At 31.0% G+C, this 20,090-nt stretch overlaps 1 protein-coding gene across 1 annotated transcript; it reads left to right on the top strand.

Moving 5' to 3' along the window:
- The first annotated feature begins 3,855 nt into the window (after nucleotides 1–3,855).
- Nucleotides 3,856–15,084, top strand: LOC148308649 (protein lin-12-like). The gene is made up of 4 exons (XM_088261395.1): nucleotides 3,856–4,009; nucleotides 5,856–5,990; nucleotides 11,638–11,766; nucleotides 14,881–15,084. The coding sequence occupies exons 1-4, from the start codon at nucleotides 3,955–3,957 to the stop codon at nucleotides 14,934–14,936; spliced, it is 375 nt and encodes a 124-aa protein (XP_088117521.1). The 5' UTR covers nucleotides 3,856–3,954; the 3' UTR covers nucleotides 14,937–15,084.
- The last annotated feature ends 5,006 nt before the right edge of the window (nucleotides 15,085–20,090 follow it).

The following is a 20,090-nucleotide window of genomic DNA, read 5'->3' as shown; positions in this document are numbered from 1 at the left end:
AAGTAGTATGTTATACCAAGGTTTTACTGTATTTAACTCCACAATCACGCTCTATAAAAATTTCACTTGACGCCGGGTACTTGATGCAAAATACACATAAAACCATTTCAGTGGTTTCAAGAGTACATCCGAATCAAAATATCAATTTCCCGGGAGTGTTTACACTTTCATATATTTTTCAATACCCTGCAAAAACGGAAAACAATATTAATATTCAATATCGTCAGTTAGACTGGTAGCAATTTCCCTAATTGTCTTTTTTCATTAAATATTAATGACTTTTTGCTTCATAACGATCCAAGAAATGCCTTTCTTAAGATGCCAAACATAAAAAAATGGAAGACTTTTAATTTTGTTTCGTAATTAAATTCCTTTTTTCTGCTCTCTAAGATGAACTTTTAGATAAGTAATTACTTGTACTATAAGTTTCCACAGAATCCATCTTATATTTTTAAACTTGTATTACTCTTATTTTTAATGTGAAAATGTTTATTAATTAAAAATATATTAGAAGATTGGAATTTGTCGATTAAATTATAGGATATCCTTTCGCTGGCAAGAATGAATTTAATTTTTTCCAGAGGCTCAAACACTTTGGGAGAAAAATCAATTTTCTTGAATATATTTTTTTTTCATATTCAAAAGAAACTTTTACCGTTGGATCCATTTTTATCATCTTTTACATTTTTTAAAATTTCATGTCGATATATTTTCATTCGATTATTTTGTATTATATTTAATATGACGTAACGGAGATACGTGTTATTTGATTTCTTTTTTTAAGTAAAGTAGCGTTGAAAAGTTTTTTATAGCCGTTTTTATTTTGAAATTTATTTTATTTTATTTATCCCTCTCTAACCACAACACTTTTCATATAAATAAAGTTAAAAGGATTTTTCTAGTCTTTTCATCTTTTGATAACGCTTTGAACCCTTTCCGTGGAGTACCTCAATCTAATGAAAAAGCAAAGCAAATTCTACAATCGTAAAATGTAAAATGGTAAATATGGAAAATAAATATGTTCTCAAAGGTCAAAGTCTAATTAATACCAGCAAAAATGTTTTTGAACAAACTTATCTGTAGAATAATTTTCGTAGGAAGGAAAGAATATCAAAGCACTTTGGTAAGTTGGATGGTCAAAATTATTTTGAATAAAAAGCTACAGTATCACCTCCCACGAATTCCCTAAATAGTAGCTAAATAGTAGTGATAGCTCGTAATATGTGAACCCATAGACTTTTGTCTTACGCTTTGTGCGCTCATTATACTATAGGTAAGGGGAGGGGGGCTTCTTAGAACGAGTTAAGTTTTTTACAGATGAATTATTAACCCCGAAACCGGAAGACCCGAACAAGATTTTTAAGAAAAACCTTTGTCCCTTATCCTCACCCAATGGTGCATAGGGCACTGCATCGTAATGACGCAATGTCATCTTGATCGTTAATTATATGAAGGCAAGGTGATCACTCCTACGCTTCAGGGACCAGTCCAGATTAATAGGAAATAAATATATAAGTGTAAAATCACTAATATTTATTCTCACCCCCCCCCTGGGAATCGAACCTGGGACCTCCAGCACGGTAGCTAAACACGCTGACCATAACACCACGGAAGCGGACATGTTTAAAAATTATTGAAAAGTTATAAGCTTAGTCGTGTGGTTATCAATCATGGGTAGAATTGGTGAATGTCACACGTGTATAAATAAAGTGATCACATAACTAAGCCTATGACGGTCGTAGGCCCTGTAAATGCCCAGACATCCATATTCTTCTTCATCTATGTTGATATGTCAAAAAAAACTGCTTAGTGAAGACAATCCAGATATGTGAACAAGTATTTGGACACACCAAAAGTGTTGTAAAATAAAATATTATTTTGTTAATTTTGAATAATTGTATATTTGTGAGATGCACTTTCTTTCTCTATCTCTTACACTATATCTCTCTTTAACTAACTCCCTAACAATCACGCCGCTTCCCCGCAGGGGTAGGCAGAGAGAATAGAGCGCCACACCACTCTGTCCTTGCAAACATTCTTCGCCTCTTCCACGTTCATGCATCTCCTCATACATACCCGCCGATTGTTAAGACTACTAACCTGACCACTTTCAAGTATTTGGCATACCTGATCGTGCCATGTTTTTTTCGGTCTTCCTCTGCTTCTTTTCCCACTAATATTCGTCTCATAAATTTGTTTTACTGTTCTTTCCTCACTCATTCGTTCTACATGTCCAAACCATCTCAACACACCTTTCTTAATTTTATCGAAAATGCTTATCTCAGCTTTGCATTCCTTCCTTATTTCACTATTCGCACATCTATCATACATCGTTTTGTCGTACATTCTTCTGAGAACTGAACTTCATTTCAACTGCATTCAGTCTACTTTCATCCTTCTTTTGCCAACTCCATATTTCACTTCCATACATTGGAGTTGGAACCAGGACTCCGTTGTGCACTGCCAGTTTAGCTTCCGCTGAACTGAATATATATCTCTCTTAATCTTTGTTTTTAAAGAAGTTTCACTTCTATGACGTGTACAGTACTGCTTGCGCAATTTTTGTTCTAAGGGGATATTTCATATCTCTAGTACAATTTTTTACAAGCATAAAAAATCACTAGCGTGAAATTTATGCGAGATTGAGAGAAAATTAAGTTGCGACTTAACAAATACTAAGCCTTAAGGTGATATCGCTCACTCCTTTCAAGAACGTCATAAATCAAAATACTAGATTTTTCAGGAGAACGTTTTTAAAGTTTAAAAATATAAGACAATGTATTAAAAATATATATGAAGCCACTTATTGAACTTTTTACTTTGCAACAGATCTTTTTAGGTAAAATCTGACGGTTTTTTCTCCATTTGAAAAATATTTAGTATATTTCAAAAATTAACTAAACAATACCTTTTCTTCAAAATGCAAAAACACATTTTCTGCCCTGTAGCAGATAAATATAAATTTAAAAATATGCCGCTTTTGCTAGGATGTAGGACATTTTCCGGGCATTCCGAAAACATGCACAACTGAACATTGTTGATTTTTTATTTATGACGTTCTTGAAAGGAGTGAGCGATGTGTTGGGATTTCTTGTTACACGGCTAGCTATCGGGCAGGACAAGGGATGATCACTAATTAGAAATATTTCAAACACCAGATTTTTTGTAAACTTACTCTTTGATTTTTTGTTTAGTTAACAAATAACCTATGAACATTAAAAAAAATTATGCGGTATGCATCGAAACGATTTTTTTTATTTATTTGACATTTTGTTACAACGGGTTCTATCCAAAATGAAGAATAAAGGTCCTAGAAATTATTATATAATATAATTGTATTATTTTTGACATCTCAACATAGATGAAGAAGAATTGGGAAGTGTGGGCATTTACGGGGCTTACGACCGTCATAGGCCGGTTTATGTGATAACTTTACCAACATTCACCAATTCTACATATGATTGACAACCACACTACTCAAATTCTTGGAAGTTCTATAAATATTGTATAATCCAATTTTGAAACATTGGACAAGAATCACTAGAAGTTTTACTGGTGACATGTATTGGTGAGACGAAGAAGCTTTTTTGAGTAGAAACTCCTATATTTCCATATTTTTCTTCATCTATGTTGAGATGTTAAAAATAATATAATAAATGACTCCTGTAATTGGGGAAAATCCATAATTGTGAACAAGTATTTGGACACACTCATAATGTTGTTATTACATAATTGCATTGTATCTTTTGGTACATCAACCGAGAAGCGTTCATTTCTCTCTAACAGCGGGATGAAAACCAAATGCTGATTATACCTAAAGTCAACACAACTGGTGATAGGAAAAAGCTAAGTGGTCATTCACATTTGGTTGGTTGTGCCGTTATCGAGAGTCGTGTGTAAACACTCCGTCGGTTAGTTGACGTCCATGCGTGAAGCTGAACAGTAAGCCGGATCATGGTGCGCACACGTTACATTATTTTTCTTGTAATTGTGATGACTTCTTCCATTGGTATGTTATTTAACTTATTAAACCACCCTCCGATTGCTTTCTGTAATAAATGAATGATTGTACCCTTAAAACTTAATCAAAAATATCTTAATAACGTAGAATAAAATAACAACAATGTAGTTTTTAAATGGTCAGCACGCTAGGCTACCATTCTGGAGGTCCCAGGTATGATTCCCAGGGGGGGGGTCAAATAAATATAAGTGATTTTTTAACTCAATATTACCCTGGACCGGTACCAGAATCGGGGGGCTGATCACCTTTCCTTCATGTGTTAACTTTGAAGATAACACTGTTTTATATAATTCAGTACCCTATGCACCATTGGAGTGTGGATAAGGGTTTGAAGAAGAAATTATTTACCCACATAACTCCCGACCCGACTCGCTAACCACGATTTTACGGAGCGGCCTTTCATTATAAATCTGTGTTTATTCATTATATTTAATTTAATATTTATGGATGTTTAATTACAAGAACGTCCCGATAAACCGTAGTTTTAAGTTTGTGATCGGTTTCTTACAATGTGATTTACATGATATCTTTATATGTATATATATATATATATATATATATATATATATATATATATATATATATATATATATATATATATATATATATATATATATATATATATATATATATATATATATATATATATATATATATATATATATATATATATATATATATATATATATATATATATATATTCATACATACATGGATATAATATGCGGAGATATCTTTCTTCGTCTAATAGGTCAAGGGTTCAAATTTTATTTCACAAACCTTGGAGCGACTGTTGTAAAATAAATATTTTGAATAGAATGCACTTAATACTAGTACGTATTATTATAGCACGAATGTTTTAAAATATTTTTTAGCGAATAAAACGCGAATATAATGAATTATTTTATTATCTTGCCATCCCATTTTGTAAATATTTTTTCTATCCGCAAGAATAACGTGCCTTTTAAATTGCGTTTACTATAATGCGTTTTTTCATTGATCTGTGAAATGAACTATTTTTGTGCTGGTTGAATATAGACAACGGACCTATGTGAGGAGTGAATGAACTCTTTACATGTGGTTACTCGGAGATATAGCTTGGAATGTACGTATTTTTGTATAATAAGAATAATCATTAAATAACTGCAGGATGTGGAAGATAACGCACTAGCGGAAGAATGCTATCGGAACTGTTGACTTCGCCTCGTTATCTCGTCGGTTGCTTTCGAATAATATGCACCGGTTGACCATAAGAACCATCGCACTCGCTAAAAATTACGAAATTGGCAATTTTTAATTGGCATTTTAAACTTATCGTAATTTTTCTGTTTCTTTCGATTTCTGACAAATCCAATAGCATATTAGGCAAACGAATGTTCTAAAATACGCACAAACTCGCTAAAAATTAGGAAATTGGCAATTTTTAATGATGTTTAATGTACAAATCGTTTTTGTTTCTGTTTTTATTTCTGATAAGTACCATTTACTACAGTATAAGTTTAAAAAATACAGAAACTATACATATCCCACGAAAATGAGATATGATAAAAATTTGATATGAAATAACCACTATCTGTCAATTTGATCGAATTTATCCCGGCTAATTTTAAATTGAAAATAAGGATACTTCAATATTTATAATTTTTTATAATACATTTCTGTATGTAATGTACGTGCGTTTTACTATGCGGATAAAACAAATGCGCTAATTTTTCACACAACAATAATTCGTTTATTTTTCTCTTTTAAATATTAAAATAAACGTCATTTTCCATTAATAACATTATTATTTCATGTGACATATTTCTGAATATCCATTTTTGTTTCTTTTCAGACGAGCTCTTTGGATTTGAAATTGAAGAAGCTCACCAAGGATGTAAAATACAATCTGGAGTCTGTACGTGTGGATATGGTTATAAATCCGAATACAGATATTCATCAAATCAAGAATGCCGGAATGCCCTCAAGGGTAAAGGTTTTATTATTATTACTATGGGACATAATGGAGGAAAACGTACGAAATTCTTATAACACACGAACGCTCCAATTGGAGAAATTCCTGACCCAAGATTCAAACATGACCTTACCTTCAACATAACTCGTATTATGTTTGTATGTGTGTGTATATATTATATATACATATATATATATATATATATATATATATATATATATAAATATATATATATATATAAATATATATATATATATATATATATATATATATATATATATATATATATATATATATATATATATATATATGTACTTAATATATATATATGTACTTAAGAGAAGTTAACTAACTAACTAACCATCACGCTGCTTCCCCGCAGGGGTAGGCAGAGAGAATCGAACGCCAAAACACTATGTCTTTGCAAACATTCTTCGCCTATTCGACATGCATGCATCTCCGCATGCATTATTACGACTCCTGACCCGGCCACATAATTGATTGTGCTAAATTTTCCTCGGTTTCCCTCTGCTTCGTTTTCCATCTACATTCGCCTCATATATTTGTTTAACCGTCCTTTCCTCACTCATACGTTCCACATGTCCAAACCATCTCGACACACCTTTCTTAATTTTATCGATAATTTCGACTGCATTTAGTCGGCTTTCATCCTTCTTTTGCCAACTCCATGCTTCACTTTCATAAATAAAGGTTGGAACCAGGACTCCATTGTGTACTGCCAGTTTGGCTTTCTCTCAGAGATTTTTATTTGCTCAAACTGATTTTAGTGCACCATTCACTCTATTTTCAGCATTCACTCTCCTTTCTATGTCTTTATCAATCTTTCCATCCCTAGAAAACATACTACCCATGCATGTATATATATATATATATATATATATATATATATATATATATATATATATATATATATATATATATTTCTGTATTATAGTATCTGAACTGTCTAATTCTTAGAAAAGAAAAAAGAAACAAGAAAGTTAGAAATTGATTGATTCATTATGTTATCATTTATGTATGTTTTATTTATGTGGGTCAGCATTTCAAAAACAAATATGCAGGCTAAAATATTATAATGACTACATGTTGTTATCTGAATAGCCTACTTATTTTCAAATAAAAATATGAAACACCAATCTTTAATTGCGCTACATAATTAGCAACCTAAATAAGAAATTTGGATGTATATCTCCATTCTCGAAAATACTGCCTCAAGGGCGCTTCACTGCGATTTAATTGGGGTAAAGAAGATAGTGGAAATGATTAAGCAAACAAATCGCTCACTCCTTTCAAGAACGTCATAAATAAAAAATCGTCGATTTTCAGTAGTGCACGTTTTTGGAATGCAGAAAATGTACTTTATCCCAGCAAAAGAGGCATATTTTTTACTTAATATTTACCCGCTACAGGGCAGAAAGTATTGTTTTTGCACTTTGAAGAAAAGGTATCGTTCAATTATTTTTTAAAAATACTAAATATTTTTCAAATGGAGAAAAAACCTTCAGGTTTTACCTAAAAAGTTCTGTTGCACAGTAAAAAGTTCAATAAGTGGCTCGATATTTATTTTTTATACATTATATTATATTTTTAAACTTTAAAAACGTTCTCCTGAAAAATCTAGTTTTTTGATTTATGACGTTCTTGAAAGGAGTGAGCGATATACGTTTTTAGTTTATTTCTCAAAGATCATCTAACTCTCACTGTTTCTAACTACTGGTGGAAGAACATACAATTTTTAGTGCACGGGTTAGGAGCTGGTAAGATCACTTTACCCATGGCATTTGTTGTAGCCGATTGAAGTATGAGACGTCTATCAACCAATTCGTCTGGAATAAACAGCTCTTTTAGATATTCTGGACCCATATTATATTTTGATGTATTCATGAGTAGAGGAAAACGTAACCAGTGCAGTCAAGAAGTAGTGTGACTGAATTTAGAAATTCCAAAAATCAGTTTCGCTGTTGCGTTTAACACTGGCTGCAGTCTAGTCATTTTATTGTTTGGTAGACCAGTGTGTATACCGTTGAAATAATCAACTCTGTGTAGATACTACTAACGCTTTTATTAAATGACGGGCAGATTCTTGCGAAAGTTCTTAATTTGTGTTCACTGATATAAAAACATGTACACACTTATTGCTTTATTGATTTTAGTCTCGAAAGAGAGATCAGACTGTAAGTACATAATACAAGCGGACCTCATATTTCGCACATTCGACTTTCGCACAATTCGCTATTTCGCACATTAAAACATTTTTTTTTGGCAATAATGCAAAAAATGATTTAAAAGAGTTACGTACGTACTGAATTATAACACATGGAACGCAATAAACAATATTGGAGACGCATGGACTGAAATAAAGAGTCAATAATGAAAGACTCATGGAAACAACTATGCTCAATGAAGGGTGATTTCATAAATTCTGATCACACTTCAAATAGTTCACCTAATGAACGAAGTAAAGCTGGATGTTAACAGTGAAGATGTTAACGAGATGATTGAATCTCATTCTGAACCCTTGACTAATGAATTTCTAATGGACCGACAAAATTAAAAGTGAGGAAGAAGAACCTGAAGAAATCATCAAACCTTAAGAATAAAAATAATGAATGAAGCTTTTTTTAAATATTATGGAGAAATGTGATATCGCATATCACATTCTTCCATAATGTTTTTGAAAAATAACGCATATCTCAAGTGCGTAAGGCGGCGATCCATAATAGTACTTAATTTTACAGAATTCTCTATGAAGAAAATAAAAAAAATACAACTAACACTTGATAAATTTATTGAGAAAATATAATGTTTATTCAATTATATATTTAGTTAGTAATTTTTTATAAAATAAATTTTAAAGTAATTTTTTTTTTAGTCCCGGTATTTCATTAAATAATTCGCATTCCAAAAGCCTATACACACATGGAAAAAAAGGATTTGAATATTTTTATGGCCAGCTTCAAATTAAATCAATTTAATATTCAATCTCAGTACAATATATATTATACATAACAAACATAAAAATAAATATAAAATATCGGGTTGTTTACTAAAATGTGTGCAGATTATCATTGCCAAGTACAGTACATTATACATAGTGCATATGCGATCTTATGCAGATTATCATTGCCAAGTACAGTACATTATACATAGTACATATGCGATCTTATTCGAATTGCAACATGATGAGTGTGTCCAAATATGTACTTGTTCACAAATCTGGATTTTCTCAACTTTGAGTTATTTTTACATTTTGACATATCGCTTACTCCTTTCAAGAACGTCATAAATCAAAAATCGTCATTTTTCAGTTGTGCATGTTTTCGGAATGCTCAGAAAATGTACTATATCATAGCAAAAGAGGCATATTTTTAACTTAATATTTACCCGCTACAGGGCAGAAAATGATGTTTTTGCATTTTGAAGAAAAGTATTGTTTAATTATTTTTTTAAATATATTAAATATTTTTCAAATGGAGAAAAAAACCTTCAGGTTTTACGTAAAAAAATCTGTTGTATATCAAAAACTTCAATAAGTGGCTTGATATATATTTTAAATAAATTGTATTATATTTTAAATCTTTAAAAACGTTCTCCAGAAAAATCAAGTTTTTTGATTTATGACGTTCTTGAAAGGAGTGAGTGATAAATGAAAAAGAATATTGAAATATGGGTATTTACAGGGCTTTGACCTGTCATAGGCTGGTTAAGTGATCACTTTACACACGTGCAGCATTTACCATTAACCATGATTAACATATATCATTAATATGATAATGATCTTGCGTACATAAAAAAGGGTCTCTGCTAATTAAAAGCTTTTTAAAACCATCAAAGATGGCTCTTGTGAATAGCGTCATGAGATTAATCCGAACTCCGGATTATATTTAAATATTGAGAAATGCTTGAAACAAGATTTTCTTTTTTTATATATCTTATAATTCGACCAGTTATTATTTACAACATTTCGAGTGCGTCCAAATACTTGTTTACAAATATGGATTTTCTCTACTAAGGAGTTTTTTTTTAAATTTTGACATCTCAAAATAGGTGTAATCATATATACCGTGTCACGACATTGATCAATATATCTACGAATTCCAAAAATTTGAGTAGTGTGGTTGTCAATCATGGGTAGAATTGGTGAATTTTGCAACTGTGTAAAGTGATACTTAACCAGCCTATGACAGGTCATAAACCCTGTAAATACTTAGACTTCCTATTCTTCTTTATCCATATTGAGATGTCATAAAATATTCAAATTAAATGCTATGTTTACGTGTATTTTGGAAACAAAGGAATTATTTCTTCTCCTTCCTGCTAAATCTATTATTTTATATCATATCCTTTTTCAAATCTGTGAATGTTTTTTAATAGTTTTACAACATAAATGTGGAATTGTTTAATTGGCTTTTTTTAACGTAACTATTTTTGTTAATGTAATGTAATGTTTATTATTGTTAATGTTTAATAATAATAAAACCCTTATCCGCACCCTGATGGTGCATAGGGCACTGCTATATATAAACGCAGTGTTATCTTGATCGTTTACACATGAAGGAAAGGTGATCAGCCCGCCGCTTCAGGTACCAGTCCAGGGTATATTGAAAGCTGTCCCACCGCATGCCCAGATCTGATACAGAAGCATCTAGGCTTCCTGACAGATCTGCTCTTGCTAAGCAATTTTTTTTTAAACTAAGTTGCGAAATTAATTAAAAATGTGAAACAACATAAAATTGTATCCCGATTTTACTATGAATTTACATTGCTTTCAATATACCTGTCACTGCCAATCTAAATAATACAAGGCTGTAAGTCCATCACCAAATTTTCTAGAAGTTCCCCAGTGTAGGCAGTGAAAGGGATTAGTGTTTAGTTCAATTAGTCAGCTAGATCCGATTTCGACTCGACGTTGGCCGGTACACAGACGCCCACAACCCCGACCAGCACAGCAGACAGACACGGAACAGTGCAAAGACATTTACAGAAAATGGTCAGTCATCGCATTTCCACTCAACCATTATTCATCGACACTATTTCGGATCCCTTTCACAAATAACTACACATATATATACGTATATACACACATACACATATATATTATTTCTTGATACACGCCTATCACAATCCTAACAAACATTGGACATAAAAAAAAGTTACCAGTCCAGGGTAATATTGAATAAATATAACTAACCAACTAAACTAACTAACCATCATTCCGCTTCCCCGCAGGGGTAGGCAGAGAGAATCGAACGCCACACCACTCTGTCTTTGCAAACATTCTTTGCTCTTCTACATTCATGCATCTCCTCATACATACTCGACGATTATTACGACTCCTGACCCGGCCGCTTTCAAGTATTTGACATACCTGATTGTGCCAAGTTTTCCTCTGAAAAAATCACTTATATTTATTTGACCCCCCCTGGGAATCGAATCCGGGACCTCCAGAACGGTAGCCGAGCGTGCTGACCATTACACTACGGAGGCGGACATTGTTAATGTAACTATTGTTTATTGCATCTTTTTTTTATATGTAAGCTATATTCACGAACAAATAAAATAATTAATTCCCACAACATCATAGGCGTAAAATAAATTCGTTTGCAATGTTGTTGACTAATTTTCTTATCTATTTTCACAGAACGAGGTAATAACATATGTTCAAGGTTTCCATGCTTGAATAGAGGGACTTGTATTCAGATATCGCAAGAACCAGGATTCAAGTGTAGATGCGAGAGTACGGGATTTTATGGAAAGAGATGCGAGAGGGGTAAGTTACATAAACAACGTAATGGAATTATGTGTACCTGTGTCGTTGAATGTGTCTTAATTTGGCACTTTTATGTCCTTTTTCCGAATTATCAAATTACAGCTCGGCTACCAAAAATGTGTGTACATTCCTATTCTTATACAAACACCAGTTTTGTACAAATTTTCCTTCCAGAATTAACGTGAAAGTGGTGTCTTTCAGTTACCTACGTTATCAAACCCACTAACTAGAAATTTAGATCTTTTAAGTATTCTTTGCCTTAAAACGGTTTTTCAATGTACGGCCTAAGGGCGTACACTGCGTAAATGGTGTATTCATATAGATCAGGGGTTCCCAAAGTGTGCGCCGTGGCGCCCTGGTGCGCCGTAGAAAGTCAAGAGGGGTGCCGTGAGTCGATCCTCTTATCAGTATCCGAAACCACAAATATTCACGGGTAAAGCAACAATTTCTATTTTTAATTAATGTTTTACTTACTAAATACCACTATAGATTTTTAATTAATGTTTTACTTAGTAAATACTATATAATATAAAACCCTTATCCGCACCCAAATGGTGCATAGGGCACTGTCATATAAACGCAGTGTTATCTTGATCGTTTATACATGAAGGAAAGGTAATCAGGCCTCCGCTTGCGGTACCAGTCCATGGTAATTTTGAGTAAATATTACAGTGAAAAAATCACTAATATTTATTTTACCCACCTTGGGAATCGAACCCGGAACGTCCAGAACGGTAGCCGAGCGTGCTGACCATTACACTACGGAGGCGGACAGATAAATACTAATAGTGGTATTTACTAAGTAAAACATTAATTAAAAATGGATAGATTTTACCACAAAGTGACTGCCGAATCAATCAACAATTTCTATTTTGAGAGCTAGCATATTTCTACCCAACTTCTATTATTGTTGGCTTTCTACCTATTTCTTTCGACTATAATGTATATACATATAAATTTGGTCACGTTATCTATTCCAAATAGCTTACCAAAGTAGGGCGCCGTGATAAAATACTAAACTTGGAAGTGCGACGTGAGTTGTAAAAGATTGGGAACCCCTGATATAGATTATTTAAATACTCATTTTTTATTTGGTTAGGAAACCCAGTCGGAAGGTCAGCGGCTTCATCCGTCAATAGACCCAAGATTTTACTTCGAGGGAGTATTTTTATACATTTTCAAATGATCAAAAGCTCAATTTTTTTATCAGGATTTAAATTTTACGTTAAAAAATTAGCAATGTTTATACAATTTACAAACATTTCAAAATTTCCATGGGAAATAAAAAAAATGGGTACTTTGTAAGTCAAATTACACATAAATAAAAAAAGTGTGTAAAAAATACAAAATAAAAGAAAATAATAAATAAATTCATCGATAGTATATTTGATTCGGAAAAACGTATCTAGTTTTGTGTTTAAGGCCCAGTATTCGTAAAGTTGCATTCATTTCACCGGAGGCCACTGGAGAGGTCACATGTCGCTTCACTCCCTATTTTTTTAAATTTATATGGATTTTTTATTTTATTTTATATATTTAGAAAAAAACAAGTAAAAATATTTTTTAACTGAGCAACCTTTCAACGACTATTTTCTTTTTAAAACCATATAATTATTCCGAAGAAACTTTTTTTAATGCAAAAACGGTGTTGTAAGAAGAAAAATTAATTACGTAAAAAGTTTCCTGAATTTAGAGAAAATTAAGTTGCTACCAAGGAATGCTGGGCCTTAAAATATCATAGCGTGATAATAAATTATTTTCGGTGCTGCTGGTGTTTAGTTCACATAACGATCAATTACCGCTCTTTCGGTACCTGCCCTCGTGAGCGTTTAAAAAATATGTTATATATTATTCACATTGTTTCATTTTCATCAAAATATGACAAAGATTTTTTCGTTTTCAAATTAGTTACCTAGTCACATGTTTTTAACTCTCTCGAACATTTTTGTTTTAAATGTAATTTCATTAATTGATTCGGCAGTGACATTGTCATATTGTTAATTATGAGCCATATTATTCGCTAAAAATGTTATGATATTAATATTTTTTTATGATTTTTAGATATAAATATATATATATATATATATATATATATATATATATATATATATATATATATATATATATATATATATATATATATATATATATATATATATATATATATATATATATATATATATATATATATATATATATATATATATATATATATATATATATGTAATATATTATGGTGCCTTACTTAATGACTACTGTGCATAAGATTTTTAGAACATTTTAAGGACATTTTAGAACTCACTTGAGTTGGTCTCGTGGAAATCAATCAAAATTGTAAAATAAACAAACCCGTGGAAGATAACGCTCATTCCAGCTTAGATGGGGAGTGTAACTGTCAACAACATTCGAGTGTGTCCAAATACTTGTTCACAAATCTGGCTTATCTCCAACTATGGGAGTTATTTATCATATAATTTTTTTGACATCTCAACTTAGATAATGCCCCGTAAATGCCCAAACTTCCATATTCTTCTTCATCTATGGTTGAGATGTCAAAAAAAAATAGTGTAACTGTCAATTAGTATTCGATTCCAAAAATCTTCAACGACGAGAAAAAAAAAATATATATATATAATATAGGTGTATACACATATGTATGTATGTATATCCTTGTGTTAATTTTATTTAAGTAAGAAAATAAATAAGGAAAAAATTAAGAAACATTAAATAAAAATATAAAGATACATGAAAAATCAGAAAAAATATGTAAAAAATACCTAATAAAAGTATGCTGGAAATCCAAAATAATTACCAAGTATAAATTTTTGTATTCTACAGCTTACATTAAATATGTCGGGTACAGGGACATATTCCTTACTAAGTGTGTGTAATCTATCAATAATTAAAATTCATAATTATTTTTACAAAAATAATTCATTATCGAGTTTTTTGGCGATTATTCGTTAGACGTGGCCAAATATCGAACATCGTAGATCGCAGTCCTTGTAAATACATTCAATGTTTTAACCTCTCACAATAAAAATCCTTTGATCTGTATACTAAGCCAGTATTTATAAAAATGTTATTTTAATTATTAATCGTTTATTTTTTCAGCTTGTCCAACTAGCCTGAGTAATGGAGTGTTCCCATACGAGTGCGTTGTCATATAAATTAAAATGCACGATATAAATGTGATCTAACAAAAATAGAGACTATTCTATCGATTTTGATAAAGATTTTAACAACTCTAAATAGTCTACGGATGCCTTCGATTAAAACTGAAACAGATTAAGTAAGTTTTCAGTCAGATGACATTATTGTCAGTTATTGTAGAATACAACATTTTGAGTGCACTTATTGTAACTGCAGACAGTTGGTGGAATTCCATTTAGAATTGTTGGTTCATATATCCAAAATGAAACACGGTTATTGAATTGAATTCTACTTTTATTTACATATTTATGATAATATGGGACGCGTTTCGTCTTATTAAGACATTATCAAACACTCAATGTGTTTGATAATGTCTTGATAAAACGAAACGCGTCACATATTATCGTTTATATGTAGATAAAAGTGGAATTCAATCCAATAACCGTGTTTAATTTTGGATATATTACGAAAATTTTTAAGTATATCCAAATACTTGTTCACAAATCTGGGTTTCTTCACTTAGGAATTGTTTTTACATTTTAACATCTCAACATAGATGATGAAGAATATAGAAGTTTGTGTATTTACACAGACTGATTAAGAGATCACTTTACACACGTGTAAGAATGTAACATTCACCATTGTACCCATGATTGACAACCACACTACTGAAATTCATACATATGGTACCATTAACATGATAATGATCTTGCACACATCAAAAAGGTATGTCCTAAATAAAAGTTTCTAATCCAACATAGATGGCTGAGATGGCCGAGTCATGAGATTAATGATATAAGTATGAGTTCCAAAATTTTTAGTAGTGTGGTTGTCAATCATGGGTAGAACGGCGGATGTTGCACTTGTGTAAAGTGATCAGTTAACCAGCCTATATTACTAGACTTACTGGTCGTAAGCCCTGTAAATACCCAGACATCCATATTGAGAATACTTCAGCTATGTTGAGATGTCAACATTTTTGAATACTCGGTATTAGTTAAACAGTCGAACTGGAAAAAGAAAAGCAATATAAATATGGAAAATATCCAAAAAATAGATATGGAAATGGTTTATCAGAAATATTAAATAGTATATATTACACCACAAAAAGGTAAATAACCATAAGAAGATAATTTCAATTTTGTGGGTCGTCAAAATGTAAGCCTTTAGATAGATAGAACATTTCGAATTGTCGTCTGCTTGCTTTCAAAAACAGTTTCTTCCAGCTACACACTGAATGTTACGAATCCAGTATTTTTATTTAAAAGACAATTTATGAAATGAGCTAAGTACCTCTTTTTTTTATACAAAATGGATTATAATTATAATACCTAGTCTACAACTTAATACAGGTTATTCAATTCAAATAAAACGTTTAGTAAACCAAATTGGTCGCTTTGCATGTTAAATTGGACGTTTAACAAATAAAATTGGAGGTTTTACAAAAAAAACGTTATATTGTATTTAATTAAAAAGTTAGATTTTTTAATAAATATATTCATATTAGTACTACATATACAGTCAGTGTGAATACCTACTCACATATTTTATTCTTAAGACTTGCAAGTACGTTAGTCGTCAAGTTTTTTCTTCTGTCTCAAGTTTTGAGAAAAGATTTTCGATACTAATTTTAATCATGAATTACTAATTTGAATATTTTTTTAATTGAAACATTTTATAAAATACAATAAAACGTTTAATTTGTTTTGTAGAACGTCAAATTTGATTTGTTGAACGTCCAATTTGTAGCGAAAAACCTGTATGACAAATTAATTCACAACAAAGAAAGGAATAAAATAGTACAAAAATCTTTATCAATTTTGTTTAAATGATTTTACGAAATGACCCCAGCTTTATTTTTTATTACATTAAGGATGGAAAACTACTATGTTCATGTATGTTACTAAATGTATTCTGTTATGAACACACTAGACTTGCAAACATTGGTTATGGCGAATCTCGATAAACATAAAAATTCAGATATACGAGAACGTGTAGAAAAACCCAATGTTCTTATTTCAGTTGCGAACGAATAATCTTGGCAACCATTCGTATTTAAGAAATATTTATGAATGTAGACTAGACTTTAGGAATATCTTTTTCCTATCATATTTTAACAAAGAATTATGATTACTGTATACGAGAGAGAAAAAAATCTGTGAATTCGATTATTTAATTAACTTCAATAATCAGTAAATAATTAATGAATTTTCGTGTATTTTTTCTCCATAAAAACACCTGTTTTACGTAATAATCATACGTCTTTGGTATGTTTTAAGTACCCTATCCAACTTTAGGGCGGCTCTTTATAAGACATGTTCCGTAATTTATTTACAATGAAGGTACACATTAAAAATTTTACGAGGGTAAAAAAAATCAATCAATTTCAAATAAGGCAAAGATTTACAAACGATAGATATTGACAATTTTATATTTTTGTGTTTCCCAGAAAAATCTTAACGATTCATAAGATTGTCAAGATTGTAGAAAAAACAGTTTTTTAGTCGGTTTTTGGTCCCTTGATTAGTGTCACGGGCTGTCATCCAGAGTTTCTTGGTTCGATCCTACTATGTCACAACTTTATTCCTTTTTTTATACAAACGGCTTAGGTTTACCTGAAAATAATATTAAAATGATTTTTTTTTATCAAAAACGCAAATATCTGTTCACATTTCGGAAAAAACAAAAACATATTTTCGTAATTATATTTTCGGGTATAATAACAATTCCGTTTATGCATTATTTTTAGCTTGTACGGTTTTTGCGTGGTTTATTTTGAATAAGCCATATAAATTATATTGTATAGAGCTAATAAAGGGAAATTAATATTTGTGAACTGGAAACAACTTTATTTATAACGAGACCCACCACCTTTTTTTTTAGCATGTACTGATTCTTTCAAATGTGTTTTTAACCTTTATTAAATTACTATTTATATTTTTTTCTGACAACTAAAATCGATGTGCTGTACAGACACCGTACTTATATGATTTCGTGCTTTGTGTGTTTTACTTAATTGATATTTGTATTTCCATAATTGAAACATTCGTAATCTGTAACATCGTACATATCACATTTTTAATGAGAAAATCATATTTGTACTTTTAAGTTTTCCTGTGGTTTATTTAAATTATTTATACATTACACAAAACATGAGATCATTATTTTCTAAATTAATTAATTAATTAAAATTTAAATCTTATCAAATGTGTCAATAGTTATAAGTCAGAAACATGTTTACTTAATAAAAATAATACTTAAGAAGGAAAATGTTATTTTAATTACCCAATCAATCCTCTATCACGAGTCTCCTGGGGTGCCACATTCAATGCAGACCCTTTACAAAATTTAAATCAAATTTTATGTAATGCAATTTTACGTCAAAATTATTTATTTGCACATTCGTCCGGGGGATTGCATTCAGTCTACTTTCTTCCTTTTTTTGCCAACTCCATTCTTCACTTGTGGGTTGATACATTTATAGCAAAAGGTTTTACCGTACATTCTGAATAGAGTTTAATCACATATCTACATATATTTTGTACGTTTGGATATTATTATGTTGACGTAAACAATTTTTGTTTTATCAATCCGAGCCCTACAGTCTGAAGTTTACTGCCATACTTTCACGATCCAATCTCGCCCGTCGCAACTCACATTTTTTAAAAGCCAATAGTAGCCAATGTGTTAAATATGTGTTCATTTTCATCGAATTATCGAATTGATATAGTTTATTTTAATACTACATCCGGTCATCCCCAACAAGCATTTAGAGGAGAGGAAATCATATTCTTCAACACGGGAATCAATAATTTCAACACAGTTTAAAATCGAAAAATCTTTCCATATAAAAAATCTGCCGCAAACGTTATAGGGCGTTGTATCGCATATCCACAAAGTGTGTATCGCGGCACACTGGTGTCACGTGGTGATTAGTTGGTGTGCCGCGGAAAAAAATATAGTTTTGTGAAAATAACATAAATACTCAAAATTTTGACTGCCTGTGCTCAGTTAAGTAGGTTCACATTTCGCATTAAACATAATATGTTAAAAATGGTACCATAATATGTTAACTATGTACCGCTGAAATTTATTAATTTGGTATTTATTATAGGTGTACCTTAAAAGAAAAAGTTTGCGGAACACTATTACAGGGGATACCCTTAACACGTTGACTGCCACGGGAATTTTCAGAATTCCTGTCTGAAAAGCCAATTTTATTTACAATAAAAATATTATTTCACTTCTTGATTTTGAATTTTTTTAAATTATATTTTCTGTTAGTTTATTAATAAATTTTCTGTTCATGTAAGCCAGCATTGATGTTTTGTTCGCTTTCCATGCGCCATCTATCCATATTAGCACTGATATACTAGGAATTTTATCTTAGCTGCACGAATATGGCAAGTAAACACAGTACGAGATAATTCGTAGTCGGTGAACAAACGGTGCCCCAACTGTACAAATGTAGGTTCATTGAAAGGATTTGGTACCTCTGCCAAGAAAAAAACTCTGGTTTCATATCTACACATTGTTTTTTGCACAGAGAAAACTTAGTATTCAAAACGTTACCATTTGTATTAAAAACTGTATTAGACTGAGTTGTTAATATGGTAAACTGACCTAGATCTTTAAAAATACGTGTTTAAAAAAAAACTTTGTACATCTATGGAAGCCAAGTACGAATATTTGCTTTTGCACACTAAAGTGAGGTTGTTATCCAGAGAAAAAATGCCATGTTGATTTTTGGAACTTAAGAATGAACCTTTTTCCAAAACGAAGGTATGGATGATTTTGTACAATGTTTTCATAATTATATCTGGTGGGCTAAAAAATATATAAAATAAAATATGGTATTTAACCGATATTTTTATTACTTGAATAGCGTTCAAGGAAGAAAAGATTTTTTTACTTTCACTGACAAATTGACAGCCTTTCGGAAAGAAATGAACTTTTTGGAAAAATAGCATTTCGGAAAAAAAGAGTAGATTCGTTTCCTTCGTTAAATGAAAACACTACTGAGGAAATTATTTTAGCTATAACAGAACCTTTAACTTTATTGGAAGAAAATATTAAATTTTACTCTCCTTCAACAAATATATAAAATTATGACTGGATGAGAAAGCGGCAATTGATACTTCCAGGGATACATAGAATTGAAAGTATTGAGA

Source organism: Brachycentrus maculatus, unplaced genomic scaffold, assembly GCF_059751285.1.
Source record: "Brachycentrus maculatus isolate JH-2025_06_01 unplaced genomic scaffold, ASM5975128v1 h1tg000153l, whole genome shotgun sequence".
NCBI lineage: Eukaryota > Metazoa > Arthropoda > Insecta > Trichoptera > Brachycentridae > Brachycentrus > Brachycentrus maculatus.
Note: the sequence above shows the minus strand (reverse complement) of the source record. Positions and strands in the feature narration are given on the sequence as shown.